The sequence below is a fragment of the Pelodiscus sinensis genome, chromosome 24 (genome assembly GCF_049634645.1).
Source record: "Pelodiscus sinensis isolate JC-2024 chromosome 24, ASM4963464v1, whole genome shotgun sequence".
Classification (NCBI taxonomy): domain Eukaryota; kingdom Metazoa; phylum Chordata; order Testudines; family Trionychidae; genus Pelodiscus; species Pelodiscus sinensis.
Window position 1 is genome coordinate 4,347,309 of NC_134734.1, and position 15,872 is coordinate 4,363,180.

At 50.8% G+C, this 15,872-nt stretch overlaps 1 protein-coding gene across 1 annotated transcript; it reads left to right on the top strand.

Moving 5' to 3' along the window:
- Positions 1-3,683: 3,683 nt before the first annotated feature.
- Positions 3,684-12,469, top strand: LOC102450141 (trypsin-like). Its single transcript, XM_006116864.4, has 6 exons — positions 3,684-4,015; positions 5,477-5,567; positions 7,078-7,234; positions 7,951-8,204; positions 9,412-9,548; positions 12,157-12,469. Exons 2-6 carry the CDS (start codon positions 5,528-5,530, stop codon positions 12,307-12,309), a joined length of 741 nt encoding a protein of 246 aa, XP_006116926.4. The 5' UTR covers positions 3,684-4,015; positions 5,477-5,527; the 3' UTR covers positions 12,310-12,469.
- Positions 12,470-15,872: the final 3,403 nt, after the last annotated feature.

A 15,872-nucleotide genomic window follows, 5' to 3' on the forward strand; every position in this document is an offset into this window, starting at 1 on the left:
AATCTAGACGCGCTTTTGCGCAAAAAAGCCCCGATCGCCATTTTCACGATTGGGGCTTTTTTGCGCAAAACTAATCTCAGCTTTTTTGTGCAAAACAAAAGGGACTTTTGCCCGAATGGGAGAAGCATAGTATTTCCGCAAGAAGTACTGATTTCTTACAGTAGAAAGTCAGTGCTTTTGTGGAAATTCAAGTGGCCAGTGTAGACAGCTGGCAAGTGGCTGATTTTCCGGAAAAACTGACCAGTCTACACACAGCCAAAATGTATGCATTTACCAAAGGGACACTATAAGAGGGAAGCACAAGCAGGTGTATTATGGTAGCTGTTAGTGACACCAGTCATAGCTCTGTTTTACCAGGGGCTGTTCAAAATGAGAAAAACTCCCTAATCTGAAGAGTTTACGGTCTGAACAGGTGGGGAAACTGAGGCCCACAGAGATGGAGGGATTCAATCAAAGTCACATAGTGGCAGGGCTGGGAATAGAAGGGTAAGTCCAAACCCACCGCTCTTACCTATGACCCCACATTCTGGTGAGGATCACCCTACTTCTTGACAGAGCTGCTCTTTCCAGATCCGGCTTGAACATTTCCCTGATTAGCCTCAGTCCTATTCTCCAAAGCGATTTAAAGCCAGACTGGTTAGAGTAGTTAGGTGCTTAGATCATGGTGATGGCAGGATCCTAAATCAGTGAAGTGCATTGTGGAAAGGGTAGCTACATCCTGAAAGCCCCCATCTGGTAGATTTCGGGTAAGGGTAGCCGAGGGCTCCCTGAGCTGGTACTTAAATCTGTCCCTTTGTCAGTGAGGGCCAGTAGGAAGTTTTCCAGCTCTCCCCTTGCATTCTTTCTGTCCAAAAATGTCATTTCCGCTATTTCAATGCGCTTGCACTTAGAAAAGAAAAATGGAAAGAAAAAAAAAAGCAATTCGATGGGGTTGAAAGGGAACACTTTTCTGTTTCATTTTCCAGTGCCTTTGCCTTTCAAAATCCAGGTGAATTTAGATTTGCCCATCAATACAGCTAACACTTTGTTATGGGTATTTTTAGAACAAGTTACGGACAGGCCATGGGCAATAAAAAATACACCACGGAAGCCTGAGCCCTGCCTGCCGGGACTGAGAGCTGGTACCCAGCCAGGTGGGGCTGCAGCCAAAGGCCTGCCGCCTGGAGCTCACAGCTGGAGTCCTGCCATGCGGGGATGAAGTCATGGAGGTCACGTGAAATCATGGAATTCAAAATTGACTTGTAGCCTCAACTATCAATGATCAGACAGGGGGAAAGAAGGGGGGGAAGTCAGAATCGGGGTGGAACGTTTCAGTTTTCATCATGGCAGAACGGAGCTGATTATCAGCATTTCTGGGTGGAATTAGAAGAAAACCTTGTTCTGAGTATATAGACTCAACATTCCAGTTGACATGTAGGCTGTGTCTAGACTGGCCACTTTTTCCAGAAAAGCAGTCGCTTTTCCGGAAAAACTTGCCAGCTGTCTACACTGGCCACTTGAATTTCCGCAAAAGCACTGACGATCTCATGTAAGATTGTCAGTGCTTTTGCGGAAATACTATGCTGCTCCCGTTCGGGCAAAAGTCTTTTTCCGAAAAACTTTTGCGCTAAAGGGCCAGTGTAGACAGCAGAGATTTGTTTTCCGCAAAAAAGCCCCGATCATGAAAATGGCGATCGGGGCTTTTTTGCGGAAAAGCGCGTCTAGGTTGGCCACGGATGCTTTTCCGCAAAAAGTGCTTTTGTGGAAAAGTATCCTGCCAATCTAGACGCGCTTTTCCGCGAAAATGCTTTTAACGGAAAAGTTTTCCGTTAAAAACATTTCCGGAAAATCATGCCAGTCTAGACGTAGCCGTAATGTTCCACGGGAAGTTTTCTGGGTCTCCTTAGATTTGGAATGAAAACACGGGGATTTCAGACTTTCTGACTGTCAACTGGCTCCGATCAGGACCCTCACTTTTAGAAGATTTTAACCCAGTTGCTGTCTAGAACGCTCAGCTGTTTGCTTGTTTTGCAGCAGACGGGCTGTAGAACCAGCCCTCCTGGGTTCGGAAAGGCTGAGGAGTGTGTGGATGTATGAGGTTGGGGAACGAGAACAGACACTATTGCGTACTCCTCGATCCATTGTTCACGGGAGGGAGTGGGCATCTGATCTCATGCTGTCCCTTGCTTCCTGGGGCACAGATAACAGTGACAGGAATCTGTCATGAGGGATTCATGCAGAGCAGCTGTGGGAGTACTTTTGCTTCCCCATACCGGGCTCTAATGCAACCCGGCCCCTCCTAGTCATTAGGAGAGCCTGCCTCAGGGAGTTCTGTGTCACGTTTGAGTCATCCTGCTGAGATGCATCACTTGTGGTGACATTCCCGGTGCTCTGTCACAGCGGAGCTGTTGTGCTCTGTATCGGGTCAAACTCAGGACAGCTCCCTGCTCACTGAGCAGCTGTTCCCGGCTCTCTGCAGACAGAGGCACTGCTGCTGAGTTGGTTACGTCAGGGGCACTCCCTTAGCTCAGCAATGGATTCAGTCTCTGGCAGCGTCGGTGCATCGGTTCCACTCTGAACAGCTCCCCCCACTCAGAGCAATGGGCTCAGACACTCTACGCCACAGGGACAAGGGGCCCTTGCCACCGCGTAACCCCCCTAGGAGTGGTGGAGGGTGGGGTCCGAGTGAAAGGATGGAAGAAGGGGTACTTGCTTGCACTTTCCGGCATCCAGCGCATAACTTATTGGTTGAGCTAGTGATGGCAAATCCAAATCGTCCTTATGGAGATTAACTCATTAGTTAATTGGATGGCTTTTGGCAAGTTCTTTCCTTGCTCTGGGCCTCAGTTTCCTGGCTGCACAAGGAGGATAATGACACTTTTGTAATGTGCTCTGAAATCACTCATGAGCCACTAGGAATTATTTACTAAGGAGTCCGGTAAGGTCAGGTTTCTATGACTTAATGGAAGATGGATCTCCTGGAGTTTGATTTAGCAGGTCTAGTAAGGACTTACTCAATTGACTGCTGATCCCACCCCTATCAACTTGGGTACTCCGCTGGGTTGGGAGGACTAAGGGAAAGTGGCGGGAGAGTTTCTCTGTCGACCTCCCGCTGTGGCCAAATGAGCTAAGGTACCTCATCTCCAGCTCCTGTGTCTTAGCTCGACTTCCTCCCGTAGGGCAGAGCATGGTTGGCTTGGCTTGGCCTGAGTGGAAAGGACTCAGAGGTAGGGTTGGAATGGAAACGTTTCTCCCATCCTTTAAGAAGTTGTGAGATTGCAACATTTCCTCCTGCACCAGGCCGAAAGATCGACCTTTCCGCAAACAATCAGAAACAGCTTCCGGGTGGACCAGTGGAAACATTTTGCGGCAGCTGTTTGATTTCCACTGGTTTTCACGGGTTTAGCCTTCTTTGTTTTCTGGCTACATGAAAGCCAGGGTGGAAAGGTCACACAAACATGCCCCTTTTCGTTTGGTCTTTCTAAATCGGGAGGTTCATCTCTAATCTCACATTGAATGAATCAGTGGCGAATTTTTTTCCCCCTGGTGCAAAACTGCCTGGCCCCATTGATGGGGAAACCCTGAGAAGGAATAGCACGTGACTTCTTCCTTCTTGGAAAGATTAAGGATGAAGACGGACACGCCCTGCCCCTTGAAGCACTTCCTGCTGCCATAGGCAGGACTGAAATAAAAGCCAGGGAAGGGTGGGGAAAGAAAACTGAGACTGGAGCTGGTTCTTTGGGAGCTGCCTTGCACCAGGGCTGTTGGCGGACTGAGAAAGATTAATTTGTGGGGAAGGGCAGAACAAAATTACCCGCCCTGCTCCTGCTCTTTGGGCCAATCAGTCCCCTAGGCAAAGCTCCTGGAGGCGTGGAGAGGTTCTATCTGGAGATCTCTGCGTTGTGCGATCTCCAGAGTTGAAGCCAGATTTGACAGCCCAGATCTCCTGGAGCCAGCCGGGAAGTCACATTATAAAGCTACGCCGCGCCGGGCTCTGTCCACACATCGCACGAGGCTGCCGACGCCGGAGCTACAGGTAAACCACAGGCCCACCTGCCTGATTTTCTTCTCGTGCACAGGGCCTCTTTCGGGCCTGTCGGGGCGTGTGGGAGCCATGATCAAAATGACATCTCGACACAAAGGGTTTTGCTTATGTGGGTTTGGGAGGAGGGGAAGGGGTTTCTCCCAATCGTGCCACTCGCTTAATAGCATGAGCACCGGGGCTAAGCCAGAGTGACTCCACTGGCATCAATGGGGCCGATCCCCCTGTGCTTACCCAGTGTAAATCAGGAGTGACTCCCCTTGCGTCAGTGGGCTGATCCCCCCTGTGCTTACCCAGTGTAAATCGGGAGTGACTCCACTGGTGTCAATGGGGCTGAATCTCCCCGTGCTCAGCAGGTGTAAATCAAGAGTGACTCCATTTGCATCAATGGGGCTAATTCCCACTGCACTCACCTGGAGTAAATCTAGAATGACTCCATTTATGTCAGTGGGGTCGATTCCCCCCAGCGCATACAGGTGTAAATTAGGAGTGACTCCATTTGTGTCAATGGGGCCAAGTCCCCCTGCATGCACGGCTATAAATTAGGAGTGACTCCATTTGTGTCAATGGGGCCGAGTCCCCCTGCTTGCACAGGTGTAAATCAGGAGTGACTCCATTTGTGTCAATGGGGCCGAGTCCCCCTGCATGCACAGGTGTAAATCAGGAGTGACTCCATTTGTGACAATGGGGCCGAGTCCCCCTGCATGCACAGGTGTAAATCAGGAGTGACTCCATTTGTGTCAATGGGGCCGAGTCCCCCTGCATGCACAGGTGTAAATCAGGAGTGACTCCATTTGTGTCAATGGGGCCGAGTCCCCCTGCATGCACAGGTGTAAATCAGGAGTGACTCCATTTGTGTCAATGGGGCCGAGTCCCCCTGCATGCACAGGTGTAAATCAGGAGTGACTCCATTTGTGTCAATGGGGCCGAGTCCCCCTGCATGCACAGGTGTAAATCAGGAGTGACTCCATTTGTGTCAATGGGGCCGAGTCCCCCTGCATGCACAGGTGTAAATCAGGAGTGACTCCACAGGTGTTTACACCCATTCAGGGAGCATGCAGCCCATTGGTGCTACGTGTGACCTCAGGCCTCGGGATGGAAGACACCAACTCACGACCTGGCCTGAACCCAGCCTCCTCTTGGGCCGTGGCTCTCTGGGTCCAGCCTACCTGCAGGCCCATTGCTGGAACACAGTTCCCACCCAGGGCATGGTGGGGGCCCTGCCATATCCGTAACCCCCAGGGTTGCCAGGACCTATAGCATCGCAGCCTTCTCCCCTTGGTCAGCGCTGAGATATGCCGGCGGGAGCCAGTCGGAGCCTGGGATTCCGGGAGGGCGGAGACCAGTAAGGGCAGTGAGCAGGGCTCAGGGGGCGGAGACTCCAGTGGAGCGGGTCTTAAGGCCAGTTCCTGGGTGATAATTCTCTTTCCTTCCCTCCCGCCCCTTGGCGCAAAGGGTGCTTCCTGGAACAAGCACCTCTCGTCACCTCCCAGCATCCCCTCTGCCATGGAGTGGCTGGGCGTTGCGCTCCTGCTGGTGACTGCAGGTGAGTGTGTGTGCATGCATGTGTGTCGCGCCCTGCTGGAGGAGACGTGCCCTGCCCTCTCGGTGTGTGCGTCTGCACATTAGTATGTGTTCGTGGCTGTGCACGTGGCTTTGTCACCCAGTGTGCGGTTGTGTGCATTCCTGTGCAAGTATGTGTGCATGGCCGCGCGTGTGCGTTACCCGGTGAGTATGTGCACGTGTGTGCTTGTGGTTATCTGCAAACAGGGGTGAGCATGCATGCTTGACTCTGTGTGCGAGAGAGTCCTTTATCTGCGAGTATTGTGCAAGGAAGACCTAGGGTGTATCTCTGGCAGGGTGTGTATCAATCACAGCAGCGTGGGGCTGGCGGCAACTTCCAGAGGTATCTACTCCAGACAGGACCAAGTAACCCCAGATCAGCCCCATCCAGTGTCCCTGGAAGCTGAGCACTTGGGCAGCCACCTAGGAGAGATTCTAATGCCACCTGGCTGATTAGCAGAGTGGTCACTTTGCCCATGGCTGGCAGTGTGGTTTTCTATTGGTGGTGCACATCCACACATGCCTCAGTGCATACAACAAAATTTATTCCACACAGGGATGGAAAAATTAGAGAGAACATTGACCATGACAGGGGATTGTCCAACATGTCCTTAAAAACCTCCAGTGACAGGGATCTCATGATCCCCCTTGGATGCTGCTTCCAGAGCTGAAGTCTCCTTAGAGTTAGCAAATTTCTCCAACTATTTATCTTCAATCTCCCTTGCTGCAGATGTAGCCGTTTCCTTCTCGGTCTCAGTGGACAGAGAAAACAATTGATCCGTGTCCTCCGTCGAACAGCCCTCACCGTCTTTGCAGACTGTAGAGGTGTACAAGTGTGGTAGAATGTACGTCTGTGAGACAAGTGTGTGCGTCTGGCGGGTAAAAGTTGTCAGCGGCAGAGTTTCCCTGGTCAGTGGATCTGACGATTAATTATTCCCCCTATACAAATGCATGCTGATCTCCGTGCTGTGTGCACAGTTGTGTGTGTGTGTTTTGCACTGCGAGCTGGCGCTTGCAAAGCCAATAAGAAGAGACTCCTCCATTTGAGAGGGTTTTAATTGGGGGGCCAGGAAGGACCATCCAGTGTTTAGCAGCCAGCCCTGCAATGTGGGAAAGTTGGCTGTGAATCTGCCCCACTACCGATGGGGTCAGATGTTGGTGAAGTCACGGTGCTGCCTCGTGCCTCAGTTTCCCCTAGTGCACAAACGGGACAGCAGCCCTCCCGAGGTGGAGGTGAAGGTCGCTGCATCCAGAGGGTGAGGGTCCCAGATGCTGCGGTGATGGGCAGGCTGGACACAGACTGGCGGGAGCACAATTTGGTGAAGGTTTCTGCCGGCTGCCAATTTCTGCCGGCTGCCTCTGGGGCGAGTTTGAATCAGACACTGAAGACACTGGGGGGCCCTGATCCTGAGCTGGGACAGGGTGGGGGAGGGCTGGGTATCACAGAGATCCCTCCACACCCTACTTGTGACCCTTTCTGCTCTGCCTTACAGTAAGCGGCTTCAACCCCCGGATCATCGGCGGTGCTCCCTGTGAGCCTCACTCCAAGCCCTGGCAGGCCGCTCTCTTTGTGGGCTCCCAGCTTAGCTGCGGAGGGACCCTGATTGACAAGAACTGGGTGATCACTGCAGCCCACTGCAACATCAGGTGGTAAGTGTGGACTTGTGGGTGCGTCGGACGAGGGGGAGAGCGGTGTAAGGGGGGGGTCCGTGTGTAACGGAGTGAGCGTGAGAGCGTGGTTGTGTGTGTGTTGGAGAGGATGGGGGTGACTATGAGCAGGTCTGTGAGTGCGGCTGTGCATTGTGAGAGTGGGCTGGGGAGGGCATGTCTGATTGTGAATGTGAGAGGGCGACTGTGCGTGCACGTGTTTTGAGGAGGGTGTGGTTGTGAGTAGGCCTGCGTGTGATTGTGGATCTGAGCCTGTGTTGGGGGGGGCCCACGTGTGTGAAAGTGGCTGTCAGAGTGTGATTGTGAGTGCATTTGCTGTGGGGGGTGTGATTGTGAGTGTGTTTTAGGGTACAATTGTGCATTTGTGTGTGTTTGGGGAGGATGTGTGTGACTTATGACTCTGTATGGGTGGGGGTAAGAGCGCACACATGATTATACGTGTGTTTGGGAATGGGGGTTTGGGTGCCCATGGAATTGTGCTGGTGTTTGATTTCTGCAGCCAGCCCATATCTGACTGTTGAGCTAGCGCACACTTAACTAAACCCCCTTGTCCATGTGTCCTCAGCTCCACAGACTCATGGATTCCATAGATTCATGTTCTGCCCACCCAGCTTGCCCTCCTATTTAACCAGTGTCCAGTTTCCACCATGGACTAGGTCCCCCGCCCCTCACTTTTCGGACATGTGTCTTATCTGCAGCATCCTCACCGTGCGCCTGGGGGAACACAACATCAGGAAGCTGGATTTCACAGAGCAGCTGAGGCTCTCAGCCAAAATGATCATCCACCCCAAGTACAACTCAGCTAGCAAGGACAATGACATCATGCTGATCAAACTGCTCACCCCGGCAAACATCAACAGAAATGTCCAGCCCCTGGCGCTGCCTACCAGTTGCCCCGCAGCAGGGCAGGACTGCGTGGTATCCGGATGGGGAACAACAAAAAGTCCTGAATGTACGGTACCAAAGCTCAGCCAATGTTTGAGAACAGACTGGGGGTGGTCTTATCTTCCGGGGGGGCTGTGGTGAATCGGGGGGGGGGGGAGGGAGGCACGAGGGAGGAAAAAAGAGAAAAAGCGGCATTACTAGAATTTTGAACACCTCTGAAAATTCCTCCTCCTTTTTTTTGACATAGCACTATCTACGTCTGCAACTTTCCCGGCCATCTCCCTTGAAAATTCTTCCCAGGAATATGCTTGTTTTCCCGCTTTCTTTTAGAAACCAGTAATTGCTGAGGTTGCATGTAGAGCCATTGGGAAATTTGCCATCTACATTTTATCCCCTGCCTCCCATTCGTAAAATTGGTGAGGGCTGCACCACTGAAAGTCTCCGCATGGGGACGCTTCCTGGGGAAAGTTTGTTTTGTCGTCAAAAAACCTGAAAACTGAAAACCATGTTAGTTGGAAATTGGAGGTGGCTGTCCAAAAACAAAACCAGAATTTGGACAAGACGTGAAGAGTTTTGCAGATTTGAGGGGTGTTGAAAGACAAAAACATTTCCAGTTGAAAAAGGAAAAATATTGGGCCAGATACAGAAAGAAAAAAAAAAAGCTGGGAGGAGGGCTCTGTTATTATTATTTTTTTAAAAGAGGAAATTCTGCCCCGTCTATTTTCCAAGGAGTATTAGTTCTGTTTCTTGAGGGTTTACCAGGGTTCATGAGTGAGTAAGTGGGTTCTAGATGTGGCAGAGACGTGAGCTGGTTAGATGCTCGTCAGTGATTGGGAGTCACGGCTGGAAGCGGCTTGTTGATTGGTCACTTCTAAGCCCAGTGGGGTAAAACAGCCTGGGGAGAGCTGGGTGGGGAATGATTTTCCAGACCCATGAACAGTTTTTAGATTTTTCCCATCCTGCTTTGGGACAAAATAGAGACCTTGGGACTTTTCCATGAAAAACGAGAAAACGCTGCCACCACAGACTGGCCAATAGCCAAGTGGCCGGGCTACGTTAACCTCCCTCCTCAAGTCCCAATAATTAATTCATTAGACAAAGTCTCCCCAATAGGAGAGGTTGAGGGAGGCGTCCAAGAGGAAATACGGGCATTGCAGGTTCAACACCCTCCTCCGGCACTGGGGCCGTGTGCAGTGACCCTGGCCCTGGATCTAACCCTCTGACTTTCTCCCACTGACAATGTACCCACTGTGTTGTGGTGTTGTTTTTTGTAGTGAGATTCCCACCTGTTCTCTACTGTGGCAACATCTCCGTTTTCTCCCAGGAGCAATGTCGTTCGATCTACCCACGCTACTTCACCAAGAACATGTTCTGTGCCGGGCTGCCACAGGGGGGAGTAGACTCATGCCAGGTGAGGCAACAGCTTAACTGAGGGTGGGAGTGGGGGGGGGGGGAGCGTGCCTTGAAGTCCTCGTGCCTTGGGGGCAGCTGCTGCAGGGATTGGACCAAGAGAGGGAGGAGCGAGTGGCAAGAAAGTGAGACCAACCATGGCTTTCAAGGCCAGAGCAGACCATGTTGCCCTACCAGGGTGCCCTGCTGCATATGCCATATATAGAGATTCCTGCCTTCAGCCCCCTGGGAGGTCATGCTAGACCATCCACAGCTCCACCTCCTTGTGTGATTACCCTTAACTCTGCCCAATTTGGAGTTGAGCTCTCTAAGAGGGGTAATTAGATCCATGAAGGTGGAACATTTCACTCATTTACTCCTGTTTCAAACCAAATTTGGTGTGCACACTTGCCTAGCGCTGCCTTAAGGTGTATGTTGTTCACATAGGACGCCAGGGCGTGGGAGCTTAGTTCCATGAAGGACCATTGAGCCACAGAAAAAATCAGTGTGTGGGGGGGCACACACAGTTCCATGGGTGGGGGGTGGCATAGAGTCTTGGTGCTTCCTCTAGGCTCCTGTGTGGACCCATAAATGAGGGTTTGGGGTGTTGGTCAGGTTAGAAACATATTTTATTTTTTAAACTCTCATAGCAGAGCTTTTCTCTCCCGGACCAGGCCACTAACAGCTATTTTAGATCTCATGGTGCCTGAAAATCTGGCACAAAAAAGGTTTATGTCTGGTCTGCCCACCTCTGAAATGTTTTGTTACTTTGGGCGTATCCAAAGCCAGAAAAAAAACCTGCCGTGGGCGAGGGCCTCATTTCACTTTGACAACATCAGAACACTTCATTGCCCTTGTGCCCCTCCGTAGCTAGGGTCGGGCTGAGGAGGACATCGTAGCGAGCCGGAAGATGGCCACATTTGGCTTCCAAATGGGCAAGAAGACACATTTGCACGTTTCTGAAATTTCAGGTCACTTCCTTGCTGCCTGAATCAGAGCGGGTGAAATCCAGGCAGTCACAAAATGTTTCTGCGTCACCGAATGAAAGTTTTGTGTAGAAACTTTTCCCCACAGTCATAAAGTTCCAGGCTAGAAGGGTCCCTGGATCATCTTGCTTCCTGTTTTTTCCCAGGTCATCAACACTCCAGGAGCTGGGGGTTTAAGGGAAGTCTAAATATCTTGAGACAGACCTTAACCATCACCAGGCACATTTGAACCTGGGACCTTTGGAGCTTAGTGTAGGAGCCTTTACAGTTTGAGCTATAAAGCCAGCTGGCTCACAGCTTAGATCAGTGGTGTTCAACCTTTTTAATTTCACAACCCTCCCCCCACCCAATATTTTGTTACAGCCCTTTTACTTTAAAGCACCGGTCTGCTCCCCTACCACACCCCCTGCCCCCGCAATGCATACGTTGGGCACCAAGCTGGGAAAACAAAATGGCGGCCGGCCTGGCACTGTGACCCACGGGTTGTGCACCACTGGCTTAGACTGTAGAGCTCCCTTGTTCTTATCTCTCACTGTAAGTGGTCCACGTGCCACTGTCTGGGCCAGTGAACCACGCCCACGAGGTGTCTGGGTTACATCATCAGAGTTTGGCAAGTCTGGCGAGGAACCCAGGAGCGCTCAGGACAGGGCGGAAAAGAGCAGGAACACGTGGGAGCAATTATAGCGGGTGGGACTTGCTTATCTGATGGTTGCAGCACAAGCGCTGAGTCGCTAATGGGCCAACGTGTCTTGACAGGGAGGGCTGGCATGGCTCAGAGTAACCTCAGTCACAAAAACAATCCCATTGTGGAAGCGAAGACAACGATCTGCTCTGCTTGGAACAGTGGAAACCGTGCCGGAGCCTGGCACCGCTTCTTGGTTTCCTGGGTAGTCTCATTGGGCAGCGTGGCCCCCAAGTTACAGCAGGGCAGTGTCCATGATGGAACTGGGGCATCTGCGTTTCCTTCCCCCAAGCTGGGTTTGGACATCTTGGCCCCACCTGCTGTGGCAAGCGACTGCTGCGCTCCTCAGTTTCCCCATCTCAGAGATCATAAACATGCGTGCTCCTCCCATGCTGAGTATCAACTTGCTTCTCCCTGCGCCGTGCCTTAGTTTCCACGCTTGCAGAATGGAGCAAAGCTCCTGGATCGGACCTTGGGCAAATCACGTCTCTTCTCTCCCTGCCTCAATGCCCCACTGACAACTCGTCTGCTTAGACGAGTGGCAGATGGGGTGGAAATTAAATCTTGTGCTCCCAGAGCCCAATATACCAAAATATTTCTGTTTGGGCTGAACTATTTCAGCATTGGAATTTTGGCTGGGAAACATGGGCAAAAGTGAACTTGTCGTCACTGAGCGTTTCTGCCCCATTTTCCCAGGTGCACCGTGCTCTGTACCCACTAAGCTGAGCACTTGGGCGCCCGCCCAGGAACGCTCCAGGTGCTGCCCAGCTGATTAGCAGAGTGCCCACAACTGCCCATATCTCGCAGCATGTTTTTCTATCGGTGGTGCACATCTGCATGGCCTTGGTGCACACAGCAAAACTTTCTCTGCACATGGTTGGACTTGCATCATGGGCTGGAGGGTCAATCGATGTTATTTAAGGTGTGTTCTTGTTCTGATATCTTGTTTTGTTTCTTTCTAGGGAGATTCCGGGGGACCCTTGGTCTGCAATGGGGTACTCCAGGGTATCGTGTCTTGGGGGACCCAGACATGTGCACTGCCCAATAAGCCAGGTGTTTACGTGAACATCTGTAACTACATTGACTGGATCCGGGAGACCATAAACAACAACTGAGCCTCGGTTCCTCCGGACACTGATCCCTCCCTCTTTGACTTGCACTTCTGCAGAGAACGGAGCCTTTGGGGGTGCATTAGCCAGGTTGTCCCCCCTGGCCATGTGCACGGATGTTAAATAATAAAGGCCCTTCGCTGCCGGGAGTGGCTAGTTCACAGAAGCACTGCATGATTTCACGCCTGGTTTGTAGTGGAGCACCAGGCCCTGGCAGTGTAGCTGCTCACCCGTAGGTATTTTGCTTGTCGTGCTTCGCAATCACCAGCATTTTTTTCCTTGAACATCCATCCGAGGCAAAGCGAGGCAGGCTCGCCTCCCCATTGCCTAGCAGGTAAATGATTTGGCCATGCTCGCACAGGAAGCCTGTAGCAGAGCAGCAACTTAATTCAGGGCATCCAAGGCTGAGGTGCCCCCCTCTGCTCCCCTCCTCCCTGTTGGCTGGTGGGGATTTTCTGAATGGGGAGCGGGCCGGGTCAGAAATGGAACATTCTGTGGGAAAACGGAACTTCCCACAGAGGAAGATTCCAAAGTGCGGGTACGTGGGGAAGGAAAAAGTGGCTTTCTCTTTCCCTGCTCCATCTCCCCACATTTCAGAAAGGGGATATTCTCTCCTCCTCTCTGGTGAGAAAAAACTGTGGAGGTGTCGACTAGGGCTGAGGAGTGGAGTGGAGACACATTTGATCCCATGCCTTTGGACCTGGAGGTGAGGGGCAAACATGGACTGGCCTTTGGAAGATCACGTCCAGACAGAATGCCTGGGCCAGAAAGGAGAGAAAGGAGGCACCTGAAACTACAATGTCCATAATGCACCTTGGTGGCTCAGTAAGAGGGGGAGACTGTGGTGCATCATGGGAGCTGTAGCTGAACCGTGGTGCCAGCCCTTAGAGGAACACAGGGGTACCAGGCACCTGACCTACCATTATTTATTTGTTTATTTCCTGTCTGAAGCAGGGAAGATCTTTTAGTGAAAACTATCCCCACTTGACTGAAAAATAGCCAATGAGGGAGACTCCGCCAAAGTCCTCGGTGCATTTCAAGAATTAATTCCCCTCTGTCAAAAACTCGTATTTCCAGCCTGAATGTGTCTCGCTTCAACTTCCAGTCTTCGGCTCTTGTCAGATCTTTGCTAGATTGAAAAGGCCTCCAGGGTCGTTGATAGGCTGCGATCAAGTCACCCATTCACTTTGTTAAACTGAATAAATGGAGTCCATGAGTCTCTCCTTACTGAGCATGTCTTCAAATCCTTCTCCACCTCGTCACTGCCCTCCTTGCATTATGGATGCCAGAATTGGATGCTGAATTACAGCAGGGGTCATATCAGTGCCAAGCCTGGTGTTTCACTCCATCAGAAGCAGCTGTGATGGATAGGGTCACAAAGATCCCCTTGAGACTGTCACATGACAGGTTGAAACACCACTGAGCCCACCAACCTGGGACGTCCCACCATCTCCCCCAGCCACGGCACAGAGTTGGGGTGTCGGCCCATGCAGACATCGAGAGCAGCTCAGCTCTGGGAAGACTCAATCATGGGGACTTGACACAGAGCCCCCAGATAAACCCGTCTGACTCTGTATAAAGTTTTATGCAGAGAAAGCTCATAAAATGTTTGCCCCTTTTGTCAATGAGAGAGATGCACAGCTCCCCCCTCCGCTCTGGTAATAGTGATTTACACTGGGTTCCTAAATAAACAAAAGGAATTTTATTAAGAATACAAGGCAGGATTGAAGCGATTGCAACCAATAGACAGATCTAACTATGTTACAAAGTTGAATAAAATAAAATACTCCAGCTCAGCCTAAGAAACGTGTTCCGTGCCATACTTTACCCTGCCAGTCCTTCTAATTGTCCTTTCTCACAGGTGACCAAGCTCCTTCCCCTTGTTCAGTGTTAGATGTTTCCAGCAGGCATCATGGGTGGTCATCAAGAGTGTCCTGACCTCTGGCTGCAGCCTCTATTGTGTGGTTTCCCACCTTTATATACATTTTTCCCAAGGTGGGAATCCTGTGTGTTCATTTCAAACTTTTCTCCCCTTCAGTGGAAAAGTACCAGATCCAAAATGGGTTCCGGCATCAGGTGACCTGGCCACATGTCTTGACAGGACCAACCATAGTTCAGGCTTAAAAGAAAAATAAGACTCTTCACAGAGCATTGTCCTGAGTACCGGGCCATTAAGTTCCTCATGTACCATTAATGGACCTCACGTAGCAGGACTAGATTGGTAAAACAGGCTTCTGTTTCACATTTCTAATGCCAAATACAGAAATGATACAAGCACAGAAATAGAATGACTATATTCAGCAACTCACAAGGTTTCCAATGACACCTTACAAGAATTATTGTGCATAAAGCCTTTTCCAGTCATGCATGTTCACGGACATTAGCATGGTGCCAGAAGGCATATGTGGCACAATGTCACAACACCACACAGTAATCCCACTGCTTACAAAAAGAGAAAGAAGAGGCTCAGGCAGCGCTCCAGTGGGTGTTTGGTGTTTGCAGAAGCCTCATTTTGTTTCTGTGCATGAGCTCCCCCCTCCCTCTCCATATTGCCAACCTGGAATGGGCAAAATTCATGAGTCGTGCTTGTGCAAAACACTCAAGACTGGATTTCAAACACATACGATTTTTACAAAAATAATCAGCACGGATTCACCAGCTCCAGAAGCTGAACAATGGAAGCGGTGGAGAAGAGAGCCAGGGGACGGCTTGGAGAGCTGGAGAAAAGGCCAGTGAACGAGGGTACTAACGAGCTTGATGTGCTCAGCTGATCCAAGAGAACACTGGACGTTTGTCTGGAAGCTCTGGTCTGGGACAGTTCTCTGGTCTGTGTTCCGCGTCAGGTCAGACTAGATGATCACAGTGGTGCCTTTAGACCTTGGAACATGAACATAGAATCGTAGGGAAGGGACCTCGAGAGGTCATCAAGTCCAGTCCCCTGCCCTCATGGCAGGACCAAGCACCATCTACACCATCCCCATTCTTAAATATCTCCAACGATGGAGATTCCACAACCTCCCTAGGCAATTTATTCCAAAGTTTAATTACCCTGACAGGTAGGAAGTTTTTCCTAATGTCCAACTCATAGACTCATAGACTTTAAGGTCAAAAGGGACCATTATGATCATCTAGTCTGACCCCTGCACAGTGCAGGCCACAGAATCTCACCCACCCCTCTTAGAATAATCTTTTCACCTATGTCTCAGATATTGAAGCCTTCAAATACTTTGAAGGCCCCAAGATGCAGAGAATCCTCCAGCTGTGATCTGTACCCCATGCTATAGAGGAAGGCGAAAAACCTCCAGGCCCTCTGCCAATCTACCCTGGAGGAAAATTCCTTCCCAACCCCAAATATGGCGATCAGCTGAACCCTGAGCATATGGGCAAGACTCACCAGCTAGACACCCAGGAAATTTCTCTATAGTAACTCCTATCATCCCTCCATTGACCTATTTCCCACTGATAATGAATGGTCAATTAGTTACCAAGATCATGTTATCTCCTCAAACCATCCCCTTATCATAGAATAATAGAACTGGAGGAGACCTCAGAAGGTCATCAAGTCCAGC

What these genes read in the sequence shown, in the direction of transcription:
- LOC102450141 (XM_006116864.4), top strand. Translation starts at nt 5,528, where the DNA reads ATGGAGTGGCTGGGCGTTGCGCTCCTGCTGGTGACTGCAG. An exon ending in GCTCCTGCTGGTGACTGCAG is followed by an intron (nt 5,568 to 7,077) that starts GTGAGTGTGTGT and finishes TCTGCCTTACAG; the next exon opens with TAAGCGGCTTCAACCCCCGG. An exon ending in AACAACAAAAAGTCCTGAAT is followed by an intron (nt 8,205 to 9,411) that starts GTACGGTACCAA and finishes TGTTTTTTGTAG; the next exon opens with TGAGATTCCCACCTGTTCTC.